Source organism: Perognathus longimembris, chromosome 20 (genome assembly GCF_023159225.1).
Source record: "Perognathus longimembris pacificus isolate PPM17 chromosome 20, ASM2315922v1, whole genome shotgun sequence".
NCBI lineage: Eukaryota > Metazoa > Chordata > Mammalia > Rodentia > Heteromyidae > Perognathus > Perognathus longimembris.
The window spans coordinates 28,043,322-28,066,769 of NC_063180.1; the positions used below are offsets into that span (position 1 = coordinate 28,043,322).

The 23,448-nt window shown below is 46.9% G+C and overlaps 1 protein-coding gene and 1 pseudogene across 1 annotated transcript; both read right to left on the reverse strand.

The window, feature by feature from the left end:
* Window positions 1–40: 40 nt before the first annotated feature.
* On the reverse strand, window positions 41–9,874 carry LOC125367963 (vomeronasal type-2 receptor 26-like). Its single transcript, XM_048368729.1, has 6 exons — window positions 9,666–9,874; window positions 7,186–7,477; window positions 4,697–5,494; window positions 3,487–3,710; window positions 2,397–2,548; window positions 41–939 (listed from the first exon to the last, which is right to left on the reverse strand). The coding sequence occupies exons 1-6, from the start codon at window positions 9,872–9,874 to the stop codon at window positions 41–43; spliced, it is 2,574 nt and encodes an 857-aa protein (XP_048224686.1).
* Window positions 9,875–11,296: 1,422 nt separating this feature from the next.
* LOC125367969 lies at window positions 11,297–23,216 on the reverse strand (annotated as a pseudogene).
* Between the last annotated feature and the right edge of the window lie 232 nt (window positions 23,217–23,448).

Here is a 23,448-nt window from a genome sequence, read left to right on the forward strand (position 1 = left end):
GTAGGTGCCGCGCAGAGCTTCTCTGCCTTTCTGCTTAGCTTCAGTGTCCTTGTCTTACCCAGGTCAGGGTGTTGCGCTCAGGCTTCAGCAAGATGATGTAGCACTTGGGGAGGAAGATGCCACCCAGAAGCCCCCCAGTGGAGGACAGGATGGAGAAGATCTCCACGGCCACCATGGACTTGCCCCGAGCACTGTGGTACAGGGGCAGGAAGGCTGTCCAGACACTGCAGAACAGCAGCATGCTGAAGGTGATGAACTGGGTCTCATTGAAGGCATCTGGCAGGCCCCGGGCCAGGAAGGCCACACAGAAGGTCCCCATGGCCAGGAAGCCCAGGTAACCCAGCACGCAGTAGAAGGCCACTCCGGAGCCCTCCTGGCACTGGATGACAATATGCCTGGGCTCAGAGGCCATGTCCCTGCCTGGGAATGGTGGGGACGTGCCCAGCCAGACTGCACAGAGAATCACCTGGACCAAGGAGGACATCAGGACAACACATGGAGACGCGCTGGGGCCCAGGCACACCTGAAACCTGTCCCTTGGCCTGGTAACTCTGAAAGCCAGCACCACCGTGAGGGTCTTCGCCAGGATGGAGGAGACCGCCACAGTGAACACTACAGCAAAGGTGGTCTGGCGCAGGAGGCAGGTGGCAGCCGTGGGTTGGCCCAGGAACAGCAAGGCACACAGGGCACACAGGCTCAGGGAAACAAGGAGCAAGTAGCTGAGAGGCCGGTTGTTGGCCTTGACTACAGGGCTGTCCTGGTGCTTCCAGAATATCCCCAAGACCAGCACAGCCAGGCCAGCCAGCATGAGTGACACCACAGCCAGGCTGAACCCCAGGGCCTCATCAAAGGCTAGGAAAGACTCAGTCTTGGGTAGGCAGCTGTCTCGAGTAGGGCTTGAGTACTGATCCTCAGTGCACAGGAGACAACTCTTCATGTCTGTGGGAGACACAGAGACCCCACATCTGTAACTGACAGTGCTGAGACCAGCTCTGTAGAGAGAGACTTCCCATGAACACATGCGAAGCATTTCATGCTCATTAATGGAGGTATGATTTATTATTAATCACAAGAAACAGAATGGGTGATATTAGCGACAGAGGCACAGGAAAAGGCATACCCTATATGCAGGCTTTATGTAATGTTTGGGGGGGGAGGGGTCAGGCACGGGGCTTAAACTGAGGCCTAGAATTGTGTCCCTGAGCTTTTTCACTCAAATGTACCACTCTCCCACTTTGAACCACAGCACCACTTCCATTTTTCTGGTAGTTAATTGGAAATAAGTGTCTCGTGGACTTACTTGTTTGGGCTGGATTTGAACTGTGATCTTCAGATCTCAGCCTCCTGAGTAGCTACAGGTATCAGCCCAGTATATATGATCTCTTTAATGGTTAATTTCCTCCCAAATAGTTGCAATAACTGTTCTTGTTTTCAAATGTTATGGACTGAGTTGAGATGAAGGTTTTCAAGAACATTACAATGTTGAAGTCCTGACCTCTGAGTAACTGTATTAGGAGGTAGGAAACGGGATGATAAAATAATGAAGACCAATGAAGACATTCAGGTAAGCCCCAATGCAATGTGACTGGTTCCTTATTAGAGAAAATCAAGACATGGACACACAGATGCCAGGAGCACAGGCATAGGGTGACTCTCTGCAGGCCCAGAACACAGGCCTCAGAAGAAACCAATCCTGCTGATACCTTGATCTCAGGCTTCCAGCCTCCAGAACTTGGGCGGTGGGGGCAGGGGGAGGGGGAATTAATCACTGTTGCTTAACACCACAGCACATGTTCCTACACCACCACTAGGAGGGATCTCATAAATTCTTGGAAGAAGAGAATTCAAGATACAAATGAACCTTTATTGTGTAATTCTACTTACAAAAGTTAAAAACTTGACAAGGGACTGGGATATATGGCCTAGTGGTAGAGTGCTTGCCTTGCATACATGAAGCCCTGGGTTCCATTCCTCAGCATCACACATATAGAAAAAAAGGAAAGTTGTACATTGGCTCTAGTGGTAGAGCAAAAAGAAGCCAGGGATAGTGCTCATGCCTTGAATACAAGCGCTAAGACTAGCACCAAAAAAAAAAAAAATCACAAAAAAAAAACTTGGAAAAACCTATGGACTTGTAGAGGTAGGGCAGTTGTTACTGGGCATCAGGAAACAGTGGGTTCCACTCATACTTTGCTTCATAATCATAAAGAACTTCACCAGGCTCACCTACTACAATCCATGCATGTATACATTGATAGAGTTCATTTGCCTAAAAATAATGGTAACAGTGTTATGCTGGCCAAAATTCCTATGCAAAGTCCACAGATAAACAGAGAAGAAGCAGTGGCTTGGTGAATGGAAATGCAATCTGGAGGCTCTGTGCCTCACATCCTCACCTGTTTCGTTTGCAAACTGTCCCTCGGGGCAGGGGCTACAATGGAAACAGCAGTGAGGGGCTCCCTGCTTGGGGGTCTGGATGAACCCTGGAAGACATCTCCCACTGCAGACAGAGGGAGGCACCTGGAGATGAAGAACAGGGCCATCAGACCTGTCCAGGGACACAGAAGCAGGGGCAGGCCTTTGTCTGCACCAAAAGGAAGATGAGACTCCTTCCCAACCACAAGACAAGGTGCTTTCCTGAAAGTATCATCAGTGTCACACCAAACACAAACGGGAGAGGAACACAAAATGTAGGGGATGAATAAACACAGTGCAGGGTTGGGGGGAGTGTTGTTTCCTGGCTGACCAAGGCAAAGCTGAACCGGGAGCCTTGATTGTTCTACAGAGAATTGCAGGTACTAAAAGGTCACTTCAGGAACACATATTGAAAGTAAGGTAATGCAGAGGTTAATATGGCCCCTGGGTCAAGGATGACATGCATATTTGTGAAGCTTTTCATAGTTAAAAAATGTAAGTGCTGACTTCATACACTTGAACACACACAGAAATGTATATCTACACCCTCACACACAATGACCTTCTCCAATCATTGGCTCCCCCACTTCCATCCACAGACAAACAGTAATAGATGTCCCTTGGCACAGCTCTCAAAAGTTAAGAGAGTTGAAAGTTAGCTCTGTAAAAGGGAAGACAGCAAGATACACCGGTCCCTACACAAAGTACAAAATTTTGTCAAAGCAGAAGGCCTGTTCAGCCTGTCTCCCACATGACACATGAAGATGAGCTTGGAGAAATGTATGGCTTTCTTCTCAGGTACGCTGTTTGCCTCTTCACAGAACAGATCCTATAGACACAGTGAAATAATCTAAACGAAGCTCAAGGTGCAGGTTGTAATTCATATTTCATGCCTCTGGTGTTTCAATTTATGATGCTGAATAAAAGACTGTCCTCCCAGTATGGCTAAATATCAGCATTGAGTTATGCTGAGCCCATCTTAGAGCTACATCAACTTCATGCAACAGATAGGGACAAGCGCCACTGGCCTCTGATTTCTCTCCTAACTCAGCAGGACAGGACCACCCATACACCAGCCCTCTCACCTGGACATCTTCCTGCAAGTGGATGGACATTCTGTCCCCCGGAGACACTTGTGGGTCAATCTTGCCTATGTTCATAGGGTAGAATGTGCCTTCAGAGGTCTTCTGCCACCGCACAATGTCAAATTGTGTAACCAGATCTCCATCAGCATCAAACAGAATCTCTCGGCCATCAGGAGTCTTGAAGTGCACCTTCCTGAGGGAATGGAGAAGCTGGGGAAGGAAGGTGCTATTGTAGACAATGGTGATGGCCACTGGCCACTGTGAGGAGCTGGCGTGGCTAAAGACAATGCCAGCTCTCCACCAGGCATATGGGATCAAAGATAGCCCGTGACATTTGCAGAGTCTCAAAAAGTATTTTTGCTAACTCATGAAATTAGGAATTTTCATGAATAATAATTTAGGTTATGCTTACCATTGTCATAAAGCAGAACTCAAATATGTTTCTGAGTCAGGCACTGGTGGCTCATGCCTGTAATCTTAGTTTCTCAGGAGACTGAGATCTGAGGCTTCAAGTTCAAAGCCAGCTCAGGCAGAAAAGTCCATGAGACTTTTCTCTAGTTAACCACCAGAAAACCAGAGGTGGCACTGGGGCTGAAAGTGGAAAAGTGCTAGCCTTGGGCAAAACCACTTGGGATCAGAGCTCAGGTCCTGAAGGACAAAAAAGAAAAGAAAAGGAGAGAAGGGAAGGAGGAAAGGAGAGAGAGACTCAGCCAATACCTTAGTGTTCTCCTTTAAGGATGCCATTGATCAAAATTAATAACTTGACTTCTAGAATTTAACCTCCTTTACACAACTAAGTAAAAACAAAAATAAGAAAATATAAAGGGCTACAAATGTGGCTTAGTGTAAAGTGCTTACCTAACATGCATGAAGCCCTGAATTCAATGCCTTAGCACCGCAAAAACAGAAAAAGATGCAAGTGGCACTGTAACTCAAGTGGCAGAGTGCTATCCTTGAGCAAAAAGTAGTCAGGGACAGTGCTCAGGCCCTGAGTTCAAGCCCCAGGACTGACAAAAAAAAGAAAGAAAGAAATATAAAGTCAATTTAAAAGATGTATTGTATTACAATGCATCTGACACGTTCAATTGAAACCCATTTTTACAGCATAGACATCCTTGCTGAAGAGCCCAGTCTCTGATGGAGGGTTCTGTTGTCCATCCTCCCCAAATCACCAATTCCACACATTGCTCGCTCACCTGCCACGGCTGGAAGTGCCCAGGATCTGCACATGTCCCATGCCGGTCCTCATTGGCTAGCAGGTTGTGCAGGGCATGGGCAATGCTATAGACAGCCATGTAGGCGACATCACTTTGACTCAATTCCTGGAAAGGAAGCTCCTGGCCTCTCATACTCTCATTTCCTGAGCATACATGGTCAACTTTTGCCAGTGTGGTGTTCCGATGGGACCATGTACATTGAAAGGTGACCTTCCAGAACCCATCTATGAACATGTCCTCTGGGGTCCTGCTGGGGTGAAGGCCAGCAAGGAACTCCTGGAACCCGGGTACTGGGTTGCTGTAATGCAGAAGGCCAAATGCGCCATATAATATCTTGGAGACACCTGGCACAGTCAGTGCATTAGCCATGTGCTGTGTATCTGGGCTAACCAAGACCCAGCCCTTGATACCATGCTTCAGCAAGACCTGCAGGATGAGCTGAAAATTGGAGTTGTTCACAAAGACCAGAACAACAGTGGCGGTGCATCTCTCCATATTCTCTACAACTAATCGAGTCTTCTCCTGAGATGTCTGTGAAGGGACTTGGAAGTTGAACTCAACACAGGCACCAGCCTGGATGAGCTTCTGGGTGGCCAGAGAGCTGGCCTGCTGCCCAAAGTCATCATCTTGGGCCAGGATGCCCACCCAGGACCATGCCAAATACAACACCAGCTGAGTCACTGCTTGGGTAAACGTGATGTCACTGGGTATGGTCCGGAGGAAGGAAGGAAATTGAGTCTTGTCACTGAGGAATGGCAGTGTAGATGAGTAACTGATCTGTCAGGGAAGGCCCAAGCAATAGGGAGAGGAGATGAGAATGAGGGTGCAGGTGTTGGCTGATTGTAAGATTTAAACAAGGGCAGGAACAGAGCAAAAGTCAATGAATTGCCCGCAATGCATGGCTGCCCAGGGATTGCAAACTTTGTTGCTGTAAGTTCTACAGCCTCCTAGGAGCCATGAACTGGAACATGATCAGCTCCCATGAATCATGATCACCTCTTAGGAATCATGGGGTTGCCATCACATGTCCACACCCAGTATCTGAGGCTCACCAAGGCCTTGTGAAAGCGTGGGGCTTGCTAGGAAGGAAGTCTTGACACGTGCATCTCTAACCATCTCCAGCTGATGACAATCCTTGCCATGCATTTCTGAATTGCAAAGTCCTATCTCACAATGGACTTAGTTAACACTGTTGAAAACACTGACCTTTAACCAGCACCATCACCCTCCATTTCCCTCACCCACTATTCAGATTAATCTTTGCTGTGTTCTTCCTCATTCCAAGAGGGCTTTCATGAGTTCTTTTTTTTTTTTTTTTTTGCCAGTCCTGGGCCTTGGCCTCAGGGCCTGAGCACTATCCCTGGCTTGTTTTTGGTCAAGGCTAGCACTCTGCCACTTGAGCCATAGTGCCACCTCTGGCCATTTTCTATATATGTGGGAATAGAACCCAGGGCTTCATATATATGAGGCAAACACTCTTGCCACTAGGCCACTTTCCTAGCCCTTTCATGAGTACTTGGAGATACTGCTCTGAAAAATTTGGAACCAGGCCTTGACATCTAGAGTTTTGGGATCTACATAGTATGAGAGATATCAAGGACTCTGGTTTCCCAAGTTTTAAATGTTTCATTGTTTTTTCAGGAAAGAGACCATGTAATGTGCAAAGCAGATTAGGCCCTTGGAGCTGTTGTCCAGTAGGGGTTCTATTTTCTCTTAAGCAATGGCCAGGATGCACAGGAACTGCTTAGACTGCAACTGGGGTGAATGTCTAACTCTCCTTGTCTTATTGCAGAACCTGCTTCTGCCACCAGAGGCCAGATGAAGGCTCCTGTCAGGGATCCTAGACGCCAGCTGACAGGCTTTGGGGAAGGTTTGGACACTCAGGGATCTGAACAAATCAATGGACTAACTCTTTGATGGATTCAAATATGATGGCATTTGGGGTAGTGGATAGTAGGGGCAGGGCCTAGTCAGGGAGAGCAGGCCACAGGCTGCAGCCTGCAAAGTTGAATCTTGCTCTCAGGTGCTCCTTCTGCTTCTGCCTCTCTGCTTCCCAGACAGTGTGAAGTGAGCTTTCTCTTCTAACACCCCCTGCACCTGAGGCTCTGCATCACCGTGGACATAGAAACATCTAAGCCAGCAACGGGCAATAAACCAGAGAAATCACAAGCCAAGGTTAATCTCTCCTTTTAGTTGCCTCTCCCAGGGATCTTGTCACAGTAGTGAATACCTCGCTAGCACAGGGGCCATAGGATTTGGGGCAAAGGATAAACAAGAGTTGCCATTGGATCCACCATTCTACCCACACACACCCTCAAAATGAGGCTCTGCCAGGGAGAACCTTGCTGGGCAGGGAGTGCAATCACAGTCACCTAGTCCCACAGAAAGCAGCTCAGTTTCATCCCTACCTCCATCACACAGTCCCCTGTCACAATCACTGCTGGGGGGAGACGTTGAGGAGGACTCACCTGGGGAAACTTGTACAGCCCGAGAAGCCTGGCCATGGACACAGACAGGGCTGACCTTGTGTCCCCCACCACGGCAACTTTGGGGGGGCCAGACCCACAGAAGTAGTTGGGGACCGGCTCCTCCTGCCCCGTGAGGAAGCCGATGGTCTCATGGAGAGCTCCGTGTACTGAGTCCCCAGAGTTGCGGATGGAGAAGCCCAAGGTCAGATTGGGCAACAGGTGGACGCTCCTGTTGATTTCCTCAATGGCAAAGACAAAACTTTGGGCCACCCGGTAGCCCCAATTGGAAACGCTGGGGGAAAGAAATGCCCACATTTACCATGAAGACAAGGGCAGGCTGCATACCAGTGCCTCACCTGTAAACCAAGCTACTCAGGAGGCTGAGATCTAAGGATCATGGTTCACAGCCAGCCTGAGCAAGAAAGTCCATGAGACTCTTACCTCCAATTAACTATCCAAAATAGCTAGAATTGGTGCTGTGGCTCTAGTGGTAGAGCACTCACCTTCAGCAAAAACACTAAGGAACAGCACCCAGGCCCTGAGTTCAAGCCCCAGGATTCAGAAAAAAAGAAGAACGGGGCACAGTTGGAAAAGGGGCATTTACATTAAGCATACCATAGGGATTCGAGCACATGCATAAAAGGCATGATGCCACATCCCCACAAGGATATGTGTGGAGGTGCAGAGCAGCAGCATTAAGAACAACCAGAAGGAGAAGAGGTGTGAGAGACACTGCAAAGGGGGCCAGGTCTCCTGAGGCAGGAGCACAAGCTTCCGTCCCCTTGCACAACGTGGTGATCAGTTACTACTCACCCATGTCCATTTCAGAGTTTCTGAGCGACAGAGTCAAATGTTCCCATTACAGAAGGACACTAGTGTGGGGGGTGATAATGGGAGAAAATGAGTGAGGGGGTAACACTGTTCAAAAATCCAACACACTCAGGACCTACTTATGTGCCTGCAACCCCCTCTGTACATCACCTTCACAATAAAAAAGTAGTAAAAAGCACACAAAAAATAAGACACTAGTATGTAAAGGGACCAATATGCGACCAATAGATTTAATCATTCCACAATGTACATATATATGAATATAGACACATTTATGCATTATTATTTATATTTACAGTCCTGGGGCTTGGACTTATGGCTTGAGCACTGTCCCTGCCTTCTTTTTTTTTTTTTTCCTCAATGCTCGTACTCTGCCACTTGAGCCACAGAGCCACTTCTGGTCATTTTTCTATATATGCACTGCTGAGGCATCGAACCCAGGGCTTCATGTATACGAGACGAGCACTCTTGCCACTAGGACATATGCCCAGCCCATGTATTATTATTAATCCCATGAATGATACTTATTGAGCTGGGAGAGCATTGCCTAGCATTGACTGGGGTCCATTAATCCCTGTGGCTGCCCAAAGTAAAATAAATAAGCAAGTAGCGAGGGTATGGAACTGGCACTCTCAGGCTCGCGAGTGCTAATACAAAGCAGGTTTAGTTGTTTTGGGTAATATTTCATGCATTTCTATGTTTTGTATTTTGGGTTTTTTTCAGTTTCGTTCACTGAATACTCTCTGTGATCTTCGACCTCCTGATGCCAGCTGCTCAGCCTCCCACATGCCAGGAGGAATTACTTGCTTGATACATGTCCAGACATGCTGGAAATTTCTTTCTCTTTATTTCTTTTTTATGTCAGTGGTGGAGCTTGAAGTCAGGAATTGGGTGCAGCCCCTGAGCCCCCTTGAACTCAAGCCTAGCACTCTACGACTTCAGCCACAGCACAACTTCCAACTCTGGCAAATTCTGAATCAAGTTCAGCCTACATTTCAAAATAGGCCAAAAGGGCTGTCCTGCAATCTCTGGCTGTCTAGAAAAGTTGGAAAATCCAGGGGGGAAATTGGCAAAAGAATTGCAGGTAGTGGGGAAACCAAGGGTTGAGGATCTATGCAGAGATGGAGACATCCCACATGGGTTCACTCAACAAACACATCCACCTAGAACTTAATCTAAACATCCAGGGCAGGACAAGAGACACAAGTATTTCTGCCTAACCTGAACTCCAGGCAGCATAGCCTACAACACGCAAGGAGCACACATTTCAGAGTCTGGTACAAACAAGAAAGCAAAGATAGAAGCCAGGCAATGGTGGTCATGCCTAGGATATTAATTGTTCCAGTGGCTGAGATCTGAAGATCACAGTTCAAACCCAGCCCAGGCAACAAAGTCAGTGGCAGTCTTATCTCCAATTAACCAACAGAAAAGTGGAGGTGGCACTGTGGCTCAAAGTGGCAGAGTGCTAGCCTTGAGCAAAAAGGCTTAGGGACAGTGCTCAGGGCCTGACAGAGTGATGATGTTCAGGACAGGAGGTACATAGGCGGGGCAGCACCTGCCATCCCTCTGGGTTCCAGAACCACTCCTCCCAGTCACCAGGCATTCCGGTGCCCTCAGCACTCAGGACCCCCACCACACCCCTCACTGACCTTGAGTAGGGCCGCCCGGCTGGTGGAGCCGTGAAATCCAATGAGGTGACATCATAGAAATGAAAGATGCTGAAGCTCCCTGCCACCTCCACATCCCCAAGGCGGTCAAAACGAGGGCTCCTCCCTGGCAAACGCCAGCCTGTGGGTCCAGAGAACGCAGCATCAGACAGAGACCCCAGGAAGGCCAGAAGCAAGATACATAGCCGCATGCCTGCCAGTGGCCTGGACAGCCATAGATGTGGCAGCTCCTCTGATGGCCCAGGCCCATGGTGACCGAGGCTCTTATTTAGGATTACATCTTCCACCTGGGCATTGGAATAGGAGCCACACTGGGAACTTGGAAGACTGTGGGGAGAATGGAGGTGCTAAGTGATCCTGAGTGGCCACGAAATCCCACGTCTATTAAGTTTTGGCTCCTCCACCTGTGTCTCCATCCCCTCATTGTGACCTGGATAATAGCTCTGGGCATCATCTACCGACTTCAGGGAGAGAGGTTCCTCACTACACCCTAAGAGGCCTGCACCCTGGAGCCACAGTACTCAGTCTGCACTGCAAATAGAATTTTTAACTGCCCAATACTTGACTGCTAAGGGCCAGCATCTGACTGGAGGCCTGACTGATGACACCAGCCACCAATCACAACCTGTTTGACAGGTGCATGTCATCCCTATAGTAAAAAGTTCTTGACGGCCACTTGGGACACTTGGGCTCTTCAGCACAATGTACAGGAGAAACACTAGCTCAGGACTGATAAAGAGCCCTGGCCCACTTGAGGCAGTTCAGCGATTACCTCACCAAGCTGGCATTGCTACACTAGGTTTGGAGACTATATTTTGAAGTATGTATTACTACAGTATTTCTTCTGTATTGAGAATTAACACTCCACTGAAGTAATGGACACGTTTGATGTATTCATTCATCAGTGTTAAACACAGGTTATTTTCATAGTTGAGCATGTAAACAATTCTTCTGTGAACTCTCACTGACACTTCAGAGTAACACGTTTTCCATTTTATTGTGTGTCTACATAACAGTGGAAATTCTAGCAGACAGGATGAGTCTGTGTATCCTCTTTGAGGAACTATAAGGCAGTTCTCCTGGTGACACCTTCCCAGCTGCAATCTTCCTGGAACAGGCTGGTCCTGAAGGGAACCATTCTCTTATTCATCACTACCATGGCCTCCTTACTCCTTTATACTTGCTTTTCAACCAGGACCCTTTAAATATTATGCAGAAAGAGTGAAGTTGGGAAGGGGGTAGATGTAAGTGGGGTGAGATGGGTGTGGGGCAGAAGAAAAATGTTATTTTGACTGAGAAGTTCCAGGACTCAGCAGACTGTGTTAGTCAGGGACGTGTGCATCACATGTGGCTTTGGTCTCAGGCTCTCTTCTCCAAAACTTCTCAGGGGCAAGAAAAGGGGAGATGAATCAGTGGGGTCTGCAGCATGGACAGGAGTAAGATATCACTGTTGGGAATAGGCAGTGCTTTACATGAAATCACTTTCCATCATTTCCCATCTCTCATTGAAGTCCTTTCACGTCCACACAGAACAGTGAACCCCATTCAGAACTATGAGTGAGGGCCTTGGGAGGGAGCTGTTGTGCAGAGTTTCTCTGCCTTTCTGCTAAGGTTCAGTGTCCTTGCCTTAACCAGGTCACGGTGTTGTGCTCAGGCTTCAGCAAGATGATGTAGCACTTGGGGAGGAAGATGCCACCAGCAGCCCCCCAGTGGAAGACAGGATGGAGAAGATCTCCACAGCAACCATGGACTTGCCCCGAGCACTGTGGTACAGGGGCAGGAAGGCTGTCCAGACACTGCAGAACAGGAGCATACTGGGTCTCATTGAAAGCATCTGGCAGGCCCCGGGCCAGGAAGGCCACACAGAAGGTCCCCATGGCCAGAAAGCCCAGGTAACCCAGAACACAGTAGAAGGCCACTCTGGAGCTCTCCTGGCACTGGATGACAATGTGCCTGGGCTCAGAGGCCATGTCCCTGCCTGGGAATGGTGGGGACATGCATAGCCAGTCTGAACAGAGAATCAGCTAGACAAAGGAAAACAACAGGACAACACATGGAGACGCGCTCGGGCCCAAACATGCATGAAACCTGTCCCTTGTCCTAGTAACTCTGAAAGCCAGCACCACAGTGAGGGTCTTCGCCAGGGTGGAGGACACCACCACAGTGAACACCACAGCAAAGGTGGTCTGGTCCAGGAGGCAGGTGGCAGCCGTTAGCTGACCCAGGAACAGCAAGGCACACAGGCCACACAGGCTCAGGGAGACCAGGATCAAGTAGCTGAGAGGCCGGTTGTTGGCCTTGACCACAGGGCTGTCCTGGTGCTTCCAGAATATCCCCAGGACCAGCACAGCTAGGCCAGCCATCATGAGTGACACCACAGCCAGGCTGAACCCCAGGGGCTTATCGAAGGTCAGGAAGGCCTCAGTCTTGGGTAGGCAGCTGTCTTGGGTAAGGATTGAGTACTCATCCTCAGGGCAAAGGAGACATCTCTTCATGTCTGTGGGAGCACAGAGACACCATTTCTTCGGTGGAATTTTTTTTAAAGTAGCTCTGTGGGCTGGGGTTATGGCCTAGTGGCAAGACTGCTTGCCTTGTATACATGAGGCCCTGGGTTCAATTCCCCAGCACCACATATACAGAAAATAGCCAAAAGTGGTGCTGTGGCTCAAGTGGCAGAGTGCTAGCCTTGAGCAAAAAAGAAGCTAGGGACAGTGCTCAGGCCCTGAGTCCAAGCCCCAGGACTGGCCAAAAAAAAAAAAAAAAAGTAGCTCTGTGTATGTCTGGTCCATATACCAGCCCAGGAGACAGGCCTTAGAAAAGACCAGCTGCAATGTTGGCTCGGACTTCAGCCTCCAGAACGGTGTAAGAATAAATTCCTATTGCTTAACACCACACCATTGTGTTACCACTCAGATATTAAGATGAGTTTCACAAACGTAACATACTGGAAAGGGTAAATCAAAAAGAAGACACTTTTGCTCCTAGGAGATTAAAAGAACCTACTGAATGTTGACCCCATACCTGTAATCCTAGCTACTTAGGTGGCTAACATGTTGGCATCATGATGCTAAGCCAGCCCAGTCAGGAAAGTTTATAAGACACTTATCTCCAATTCAAAACCAAAAAGAAAAAAAAAATGCCAGGAGTAGAGCTGATGCTCAGACAGGAAAGTGGGCTAAAGAAACTCAGAGATGGTGTCAGGATCCCAGTTCATGCCTCAGGACCCACGCACACAAAAATAAACAACAAAAAATAACAAAAAGAACAGCAGACCACTAGAGGCAGTAGAGCAGTGGACACAGCGCATGCTCTGCTTGCTTGGAACAGTATTGGAGTTGGAACTCAGGTCCTCACCTTTATAAGCCACTCCTCCACCATTGTTTTATGCTAGATATTTTTGAGATGAGTCTCCCTTTCTTCCCAGCATGGCTGGCTCTGGGGTGTCTGCCCCAACCTGCCTGAGCACCCATCTCTCTATTTTGGATTCAGATCATTGCTAAGATAGCAAATGCCACTATTTCCAGAGGCCCCTATACACAGATGGAATCAAATGGACTTTCACAGCAGGATGTACTTCCACCACCATCCTTGTGATCTCAGCCTCTCCTGTAGCTCAGAATGACTGGACTGTGCTCAGTTACAGGTGAAGAAAGGGTGTAGGAAACATTTCTACTTGGGCAGAAAAGCCCATGAGATTTCATCTTTCTGGTCTTGCACTTTGATTTTCCCAGTCTCAGCCTCCCACCTGCTTCGCTTCTTGATCAACATTTCCATGTAAGGTGCACAAAGAAGTGGAACTTCACAGTGGTTCACTGTAGGCAAATGAAGGTTTTCACGGAGCCTGATGTCTCTTTGGATAACAGTTCCACTTGTCCTCACCTGTTTGATCTGAAAACTGTCCTTCAGGGCAGGATCTGCAAAAAAAACAGCAGTGTGGGGGGGGGGGCACTGCCTTGTGGCATGGCTGAACCCTAGAGGACAGCTCCTGCTGCACACAAGAGATGGAGACCTGAGGATGGTGAGCAGGGTATTAGTGACTGCCAGGGGGACAGAGACAGGGATGGTCACAACCTTAATCAGAAATACACTGGGGGCCTTCCCATCTCTGTCACAACAGAAACCAGACTGCAGATGTAGCTCAAAGGAAGAGAATCCATGAGCCTCCCAGACAGGGGACTGGAGGGTCACCTAGCTGACTAGGGCAAAGCTAGTCACACAATGGGGCCTGGTAACTTTCATTCCCTCTTGCTGACAGCCAGAACTGCACATGTGCAACACACACACACACACACACACACACTTCCCAGCCAACATATCCTACTTACAGGCCATGCAGGGTATGCCTTTTCTCCTCTTGCACAATGGCACAGCACTTGCCACCAAGGAAGGATTTTGAGTATGGAAGTAAGCTTGGAAAAGGCGTGGAGCCAACTGTGGGATGCTAGTTTTGTCCTTCACTTGAGTAGGGAAAAGAATAAGGATTGGAAATTTAGTTCAGTGGAAAACACTTGCCTAGCAAGGGAAAGGCCCTATCTTCAGTCCACAGATGTTTAACAAAAAAGGCACAGTGCTGGGGATTTAGCTCAGTGGAAGAGCGCCTGCCTGGCTAGCACAAGGCCCTGAGTTCAATCCTCAGCTCTGGAAAAAAAAAAAAAAGGCACAGAAGAACGTTCCAAGCTCAAGCCCACTCACGGAAACTATTGAGAACTCCCTGAATGCTTGGCCCAAACTTTCAGGAGACTACAAAGGGAACTTGACTTGTGCATGGAAAACCTTCTGCAGAGCTGACTGCAGATGCCACTGAAACCACAATTAGTCAATGTTGCAGAGCTGGGGGCTGCACACCTACTGCCAAAAGCCAGAGAGCTGCAGCACTGCCCTGGGCCATGAGACACCTACACATATCTGTCCCCACATGGAAATCAAATGATTACTAAATAAATTCTGTAAGCATGGCTAGCTCTCTTCCAGAGGCTCTTCACAGATCTTGGATACATCTCCAGACATGGATTCTAATTCTAATGTTCTGCCTATGTTATTTCAATTTGGATGTGAGTGGATGTCTCTCTTCTTTAAAGGTCTCATTTTGCTAAACTACCAATCTGAAGTATGCTTAATCCAAACTCTATCTCTGTCCACTTTGTGCATCTAATACTAACAAGAAAAACTCACCCCCGAGTTTCTCTCTTACTCTAACATTCTAAGACAGGTGTAGAACTCACACCCAGCCACCTCACCTGAACATCTTCCTTGAAGTAGATGGACAGTCTGTTCCCCGAAGAAACTCCAAAGTCAATCTTGCCTATGTGAGCCAACTGGAAAACACCCCCAGGGGTCTTCTGCCCCTGCACAATGCCAAATTGTGGAACCAGATCCCCATTGGCATCAAAAACAATTTCACTGCCATCAGGAGTCTTGAAGTGCACCTTCCTGAGGGAATGGAGAAGCTGGGGAAGGAAGGTGGCATTGTAGACAATGGTGAGAGGCCACTGGGCACCGTTTGCAGAAAAAATTAAAAGATGGCCAAGGAACACAGAAAGATAAAATGAGCAGTCCACCATCATCACCCCAAAAATGTCCTTCTCCCATAAATGAGCATAATGGACTTATAAAAGGGCACAATGCCAGTGGTATAAACACAGGATCAGCAAGAAATAAATCAGGGAGAGGGAAATGTGGGACACGAGTTGATATATAAATAGAAGAAAAAGATGAAGAAACTAAAGCATATGAAGCACTTCTTTTCAATATTGCTAAACCAGTGGCCTCAGACATCCAGGCAAGAACCATAGTACTGACCTAGTCATCACCTTCCATTTTCAATGGCGAAACAGATGAGACTACTGTACCAGAGCTCTATGGTTATGAAATTCTGGTCTCAAGTACTGGGAAAGATGGGAAGTACAAGAGTTTTTATGTAGGAGAAGAAACAAGTGTCACGTTAAATGATCTGAAAACAGCCACAGAAGTACCAATTTGGGGAGGTTTTTTTTTTATTTTTTGTTTGGGTTTTTTTTAATCTTTTTTTTTTTTTAGGTCTTTTTACTTTATTTTTCTTCCTTTTCTTTTTTCTTGTTTGACATGCCTTCTGGTAGAACAACCTTCCTACGAGGCAACAATTTATAATTAATATTTCAACCAGTTAGCATGAGTGTAATAGTAATGGCTGGTCTTTTTGTTTCAAAGATTATTACCAAGTGAAAATTTCAGAATGACTAGAATTTACACTAACATGCTATTTAAAATGTTAAAGTCCGATGCTGTGAAAGCAATCTAGTGCTATATTTCTACCTCCTCATTTGTCTTAATTATTTGGTAAGTGGAATTATGATGAATAACTGGAGGGGCTTAGCAAACAAACTGGATGAAAGAACTGGTGTAACAAAAAGAAGCTTCCTGTTTGGTTAATGTGGAGTTCTGCATGACCATTATACATGAATTCACAGAGAAGTCATAGAAGGCACAGGCAGTTTACTTGGCCTAAAAATATTTTAATGTTTACTCAAAAAGTACTGCTTCAGGTCTTGGGAACATGGAAAAGAACCAAGGACTTGTAGATAATAACTTTTTAAAACATAATCATAAAAACAAACTCAGTTTCAAGGTATTTGGTGTCCATTTTGTGAACTTTTGAACTGTGTGTATGTGTATAAGAAGATACCTGTACCTAAGTGGCATATATAAACTATCAAGTACAGAAATCCACATAGTCACTTCATCTCTCTGGTACAGGCCAATTCTGAAGAACTCCCATAAGTTTTGCTGCTTCTACTGTAACTACTGCCATCAACATCAGAACTCATAATCAAACCTAATCTTTTTGTTTGGGGCCCCAGATCTGAAGACAAAATTAGTTTGCACCAGTAAACGTTGAGCTGCTTTCTTTCTTGAAAACTAGTGTTTAATGTATAATGTCTGCTTGGATACTGTCCCAAATTGTTGATTGCATGTGGTTAATGTTGCACTTTGCAATTGCATAATTCATTAATGTTTTGTGAGCCTGCATTTGTGAGTCATTGGATGATCAGATGAATTTTGTCAAGTATCACATTGTACATCTTGCATAGATGTCAATGACTGCCAGTAATAATAGTTTGTAATGAAATTATCTTAAAATTCCTGTATCACATCTGTTATCTGTAAAACACCTGTAACTAGCTTTCTTAATTTATTATTTGAATTTTAGGATAGTGAATCGCTAATTTTTAGTTGCTGAGGTTAGCATTTTAGTGGTTACTAAGCACTTCTGTCAGTCTTTGAGGAAAGAAACATTGCTTTGTGCTTTGAAGGTCTCTGAAGAATTTCTCTTACAGTAGATGGGCATGTAATTGTTTTCTGTCAAATGATCTGTGCTGTGGAAAAAAATATTAACTTTTGTTCAAAAAAGAAGTGGATAAATTTGGTCTTTCCGAGTGGTAAGAATGATCTGCCACTATAATACACTATATGTTTACGCTTTATTTAATCTCTCCCATGTGTAGAGGGAAAACATGCCCCACTTTGGGCGCCAATTATGTCAGGGACACTGGGCTCCGGGCTCTTCTCCCACCGGCAGGAGGAGCAGGGAGCATATCCCAGAGGGTAGAGCCAAGAAGAGGTAGAGTTGAAAAACCGCCGCCCCGAGCCACCCTTACATTTAAGGCAGGATGCAGGACACACAGACGATTCCGGGGAGAAGTCGAAGCAACATCCAAGGTCTTTATTCCGGGGTTGCATTTATAAAGCAATAATGGTGGGAGGAAAGGGAGGGATTTGGAGCGGCTAGCTAGGCACTGTGATAGGCTGGTTAGGTTATCCATCAAGGGTGACATCATGGGACTTCCCCTAAGGGCGGATGTCACAGCCCATAGGACCACCTCTGGGTTGATCGCCCTCGGACATCTTAGTGCACACGCGGTCTAAGGCAGGAGGCCGGGCTGGATAGAGCCGCCTTTTCTGATTCCGGACCTGGAGCAGCCACACGGCCCCAGGGCTGGAGAAGAGGCAGGCCTTAAAGCTGCAAGCCATTGCCCAACAGGATGTAACTGGATGTCTCTCTTCTTTAAAGGTCTTATTTTGCTAAACTACCAATCTGAAGTATGCTTAACCCAAACTCTATCTCTGTCCACTTTGTGCATCTAATACTAACAAGAAAAACTCACCCGAGTTTCTTTCTCTCTTACTCTAAGATTCTAAGACAGGTGTAGAACTCACACCCAGCCACCTCACCTGAACATCTTCCTTGAAGTGGATGGACAGTCTGTTCCCCGAAGAAACTCCAAAGTCAATCTTGCCTATGTGAGCCAACTGGAAAACACCCCCAGGGGTCTTCTGCCCCTGCACAATGCCAAATTGTGGAACCAGATCCCCATTGGCATCAAAACCAAATTTCACAGCCATCAGGAGTCTTGAAGTGCACCTTCCTGAGGGAATGGAGAAGCTGGGGAAGGAAGGTGCCATTGTACACAATGGTGAGAGGCCACTGGGCACTGTGAGGAGCTGGCGTGGTGCAGGCAAGGCCAGCTAGCCACCAGGCACCTGAAAGCATAGGTAGCTTGTGGCACTTCCAAAGACTAACAAATATATCCTTGCTAACTTCTTGTGAAATAAGAAAGAAATTGTAATAAATGCTGAGCCCCTATTCTGTTTATCTTTATTCTGAGGCAGTCATAATATGAACATTCCAATGATTTTTCAGGGGTGGGAAGACCACAATGGCCACAAAGTGCTCTTCCCACCACACTCCAGGGGGAGTCCACACCCCAGCGAGATGAGCACAGAATGGCCAGCAGCTCTCCCCATCTACAAGATCCCCACAGCCATGTTGTCTGGTTCCCTTGGCAATAGTAGTTAATGACATAAGTCACCTGATACTGGAAGGAGGAAGAAAGAACCAGTAGGTCTAGGATGGACAGCTAACACCCAAGGATGCTCACATCTACGAAACACTGTCATCTTACTGAAGATTCCCAACCATCCTAAAATTTCATTTTTCTTGTGTTGGTTTGGGATGAGTTTGTTGAGATAAATCCATAGAATGTGAATTATCAAATGAAACTCAGGAGGGCCTGTCAAACAGGGTTTTTAAATAGAAGTATAACTCTTGCCCAGCATGGTAGCCAATGCCTGTGACCACACTGCCCAGGAGGCAGAAACTGGACTGTGAGCTCAAGGCTAATCTAGGCTATTTATCACCACACTATCTCAAAGAAACACTAGTAATTATTCCTTTTTATGATTAGCAGATCTCATCTATAGGATACACATATATGTAATGGTATGTTCTATTTGCCTAAAATATACTTTTGTACATCTACTAAAATATCCTGTTTTTTGCCAGTCCTGGGGCTTGAACTCAGGGCCTAGGCACATTCTCTGAGCATCTTTTGCTCAAGGCTAGTGATCTACCACTTGAGCCACAGTGCTACTTGCAGCTTTTTCTGTATGTGGTACTGATGAATCAAACCCAGGGCTTCATGCATGCTAGGCAAGCACTCTATGACTAAGCCACACATTCCCAGCCCATAAAACACATTCATTTTTGTAAGCTAAAATTCAACAGTGAGATACAGTTCTTTTTTTATCTTTTTATATATCTCACATTTTGGTTCAGATAAGCTGCCTATATTTACAAAATACCACAACCCACTACACTGGGAATCCTCAGTTCACACGGATAGATCTAGACCCTGTCAAAAAGCTCCTAAGCTGAGCAACAGTGGATCACACCTGCTATCCTACCTATTCAGGAAGCTGAGATTTGAGGATCACATATTCAACACTGGAAGGGCCTCTGTGGCTTGAATTGGCAGAGTGCTAGCTTTGAACAAAAAAGTTCAGGGACAATGACCAGGCCTTGAGTTCAAACACTATGACCAACAAAAGGGCAAGGAAGATCCGCTGCTAAAATGTGCCCAGGCAACAAGCATTGGGCATCCTCACTGTCTCAACTCTACCACAGTAGCTCTGACAGATTGAGGTTCCTGTAGTCAAGTCTCCCTGAATCCCAGATCCCACACACTTCTCTCTCACCTGCCAGGGCTGGAAGTGCCCAGGATCTACACACATCCCACCCTGGTCCTCACAGTCTACCATGTTGTGCAGGGCATGGGAAATATTGTGGACAGCTGTGTAAGTAATATCAAATTTAATCACTTCTTGGAAAGGAAGCTTCTTGCCTGCCAAACTCTCATTACCTGAGCAGAAACGGACACCCTCTGCCAGTGTGGCATTCCGATGGGGCCATGTATATCGAAAGGTGGCCTCCCAGGACCCCTCTATGAACATGTCCTCTGGGGTCCTGCTGGGGTGAAGGCCAGCTACTGGGGTGAAGGCCAGCAAGGAACTCAGGTAAACCAGGCATCTGGTTTCTGTGATACGAAAGACCAAATGAACTCTGCAGGACCTGAGCAATACCAGGCATGGACAAGGCAATATTCACGTGCAGCTTATCCGGGCTTACCCAGACCCAGCCTTTGATACCAAGGCACAGCAAGCCCTGCAGGATGAGCTCAAAATTGGAGTTGTTCACAAAGACCAGCACAACAGTGGCGGTGCATCTCTGCATCTTCTGCACAACTGATTGAGTCTTCTCCAGAGATCTCTGGGAAGGGACTTGGAAGTTGAACTCAATGCAGACACCAACCTGGCTGAGCTGCTATGTGGACAGAGAGCTGGCCTACTGCTCACAGTCATCATCCTGGGCCAGGATGCCCACCCAGGACCATCTAAAATGGAGCACCAGCTGAATAACTGCTTGGAAGGACATTAGTTCACTGGCCACAGTCTGGAAGAAGGAAGGGAACTGACTCTTGTCACTGAGGACTGGCAATGTGGACACATAGCTGATCTATCAGAGAAGGGCCAGTCAACAGGATAAGGATAAAAACAGAACACAAGTATGGATAAGATATACACACGGCAAGGAAAGAACAAGGACAACAGGGGAACCAACTTACCCAGACTGCACAGGTGGGATGCCTGAAGTCTGTGCCACACTGTCCAAGTCCCCAGAACATACGGACTCCTCTGCAGTGGGGCTACAGCTCACCATCGTGGAGTAGAGCTCAAGCTCCACCATCCCCTAAAACCTGAGTCCTTGTTGTCCCCTGAACCAGCTCAACGTATCTCTACAGCTTCTCAATGTCTTGGGCTGGTTAGCAAGGATGCTCCCAATTCTGTACTTCTAGGCATCTTCCTGCCTATAACAACTCTCATTTTGAAATGTTGAGGAGCAAGGCCCCTCTACCATACACTCCTCCAGATGATGCTTTTGAAAATGTTGAATTTTCAACAAGCACCTCCCCCATCACTTCACTCACTGCTCACACATGTGAAAGTCTTTGTGACAACCTACTGTCTATCCATTTTGTAATCTACCTGGCATGAGATATGCCAAGGATTCTGGTTTCCCAGTTCCCACTTGTATGTCAGTTTGTCAAGGAAGAGACTACGCCATGTACCTAGAAGGAGAAATAGACTTTTGATTTGTAACAGGGATGTTCAGTGTATCTGCTTTCTCCTGACCAATATCCAAAATGCACAGTGAAGATACTCAGACTCCACACATTTGGAATGGATGTGTCTTTATTTTCTGAGTGAAAAATGTTTTACTCTCAGAAAAGAAAGAGGCTATGTGCTGGGTACCAGTGGCTCGTGCCTGTAATCCTAACTTCATAGAAAACCTGAGGATTGTGGTTCAAAGCCAGCCCCTAAACGAAAGTCCATGAGGCTCTTGTCTTCAATTAACCAGCAAAAGGACAGAAATGGAGGCTACATGGTAAAGTGCCACCCTTGAGAAAAAGCCAAATGATTACATGGGAACATTAGGTCCTGAATTCAAGTTTTAGTTCTGGCACAAAATACATTAGAACATGTATATGTGATCTAAATCACATATATAAATCATATACATATATGTATACACATATATATGCCAAGCTGCATGTGGTGGTACCTCCCTATATTCTCTGATATGCTATGTGTTACAGGCAGAGAAAGGAGGGTTGTGGTTGAATTCCAAAAAGATTATAAACACCATGTCTAAAAAATAAGCTAGGTCTAAAGGGACATGCCTATAATCTTAGCCACTGAGGAGTCTGCTGTCGGAAAAGCAGAGGGCTCTATTACAAAAACCAAAGCAAGCCTGGCCATGGTGCCTCACACCTTTACTTCTAGCTACACAGGAATCTGAAATTCAAAGATGGAAGTTTGGGGCTTGAGACTCTTATCTCCAACAAACTTCCCAAAAGTTATTAGTAGATCTATGGCTTAAATGGTAGAGCAATAGCCTTGATCCACAAAACTCAGGGACAGTACCTATCCCTGAGTTCAAGCCCCAGGTTCAGCATGTACCCACACCAACAAAAAAAAAAAAGAAAAAAACTAAAAACTAAAAACTAAAACCAGACTGTATATAGGGTTTAGTGGTGCAGCATTTTCATGGCAAGTGCAAGGTCCAAGTTCAGCATCCAGTAATAGAAGACATATGATAAGAGCTTAAGTGTGAGTATAATGCAATACTATGGATTTGAAAGCAAGAGCCTGAGCCAGAAAAATCAGTGAGGTATAGAGAAGGCTGAGGGCATAAGACTGGGTTCTGGACTCAAACCACAGCTCCAGCATCACGCCACCAGAGCACCTAGACCTCTCCCTGTTCTACTAGTAACCTGGTTTCTCATCAATGCAATAGGATTATAGTTCTCTCAAAATAAGGTTCGTCTGAGGAGAATCTTGCCCCATAGGGACTGAGATGACAGGGAGCCTGGTCCCCATCTCTCTCACACCTCTCACCATCATCATCACTTCTGGGGAGAGACTTTCAGGAGGACTCACCTGGGGAAACTTGTACAGACTGAGAAGCCTGGCCATGGATACAGACAGGGTGGACCATGTTTCTCCTTCCATAGCAGCTTTGGGGGGACCAGATCCACAGGAGTAATTGGGGACCGGCTCCTCCTACCCCGTGAGAAAGCCCATGGCCTCATGGAGGCTTCTATGCATCAAGTCCCCAGAGTTGCGGATGGAGAAGCCCAAGGTCAGATTGGGGAACAGGTCATGCTCCTATTGATCTCCTCAATGGCAAAAACAAAACCTTGAGCCACCATGTATCCCCACAGGGAAAACCTTTGAGAAAAAGGAAGGAAGAAAAGGAAGGAGGGAGGGAAGGAGAAAAAGAGGGAACAGAGAAAAGGACAGTGGGAAGGAGGGAGGGAGGGAAAGAGGGAGGGAGGGAGGGAAGAAAGGGGGTAAAAAAGCAGAGAAAACACAGAAAAGCTAAGGAAGGAAGGGGACTCACAGACCCATAGAATTCAGAAGCAGATGACCCTGGCCACCAGGCTGAGATTCTGAGGATCAGCCACCCCAAGTGTCCATGGCCCCCTGTGCAGGTTCCCTCAGCCTTCATCACTCCACCTCACAAAGCACTTACTCTGAATGAACCAGGCCAGCTGGTGGGGACGTGAATTCCAACAAGGCGATATTATGGAAGCGAATTGTAGGGAAACTGGCTCCCACCACCACATCCCCTGGATGGTCAAAGCGGGGACTCTTCCCTGGCAAGCCTGTTGGTGCACAAAGTGCAGACTCAGAAATCAAGCCCAGGAAAGTGGGGAGCAGGATGCACAGCCACATGCCTGAAGGGAAGCAAAATAGCCCCCATCTAGGGCCAGGCCCAGCAGTGACAGAGGCTTTTATCTGGGTCTTTGCTCTCCACTGACAAGGGCTTGGGCCTTGCTAAGAACTGCAGACCATGGGGAGAGCAGGATCCTCAGCTGGGGCTGAATGG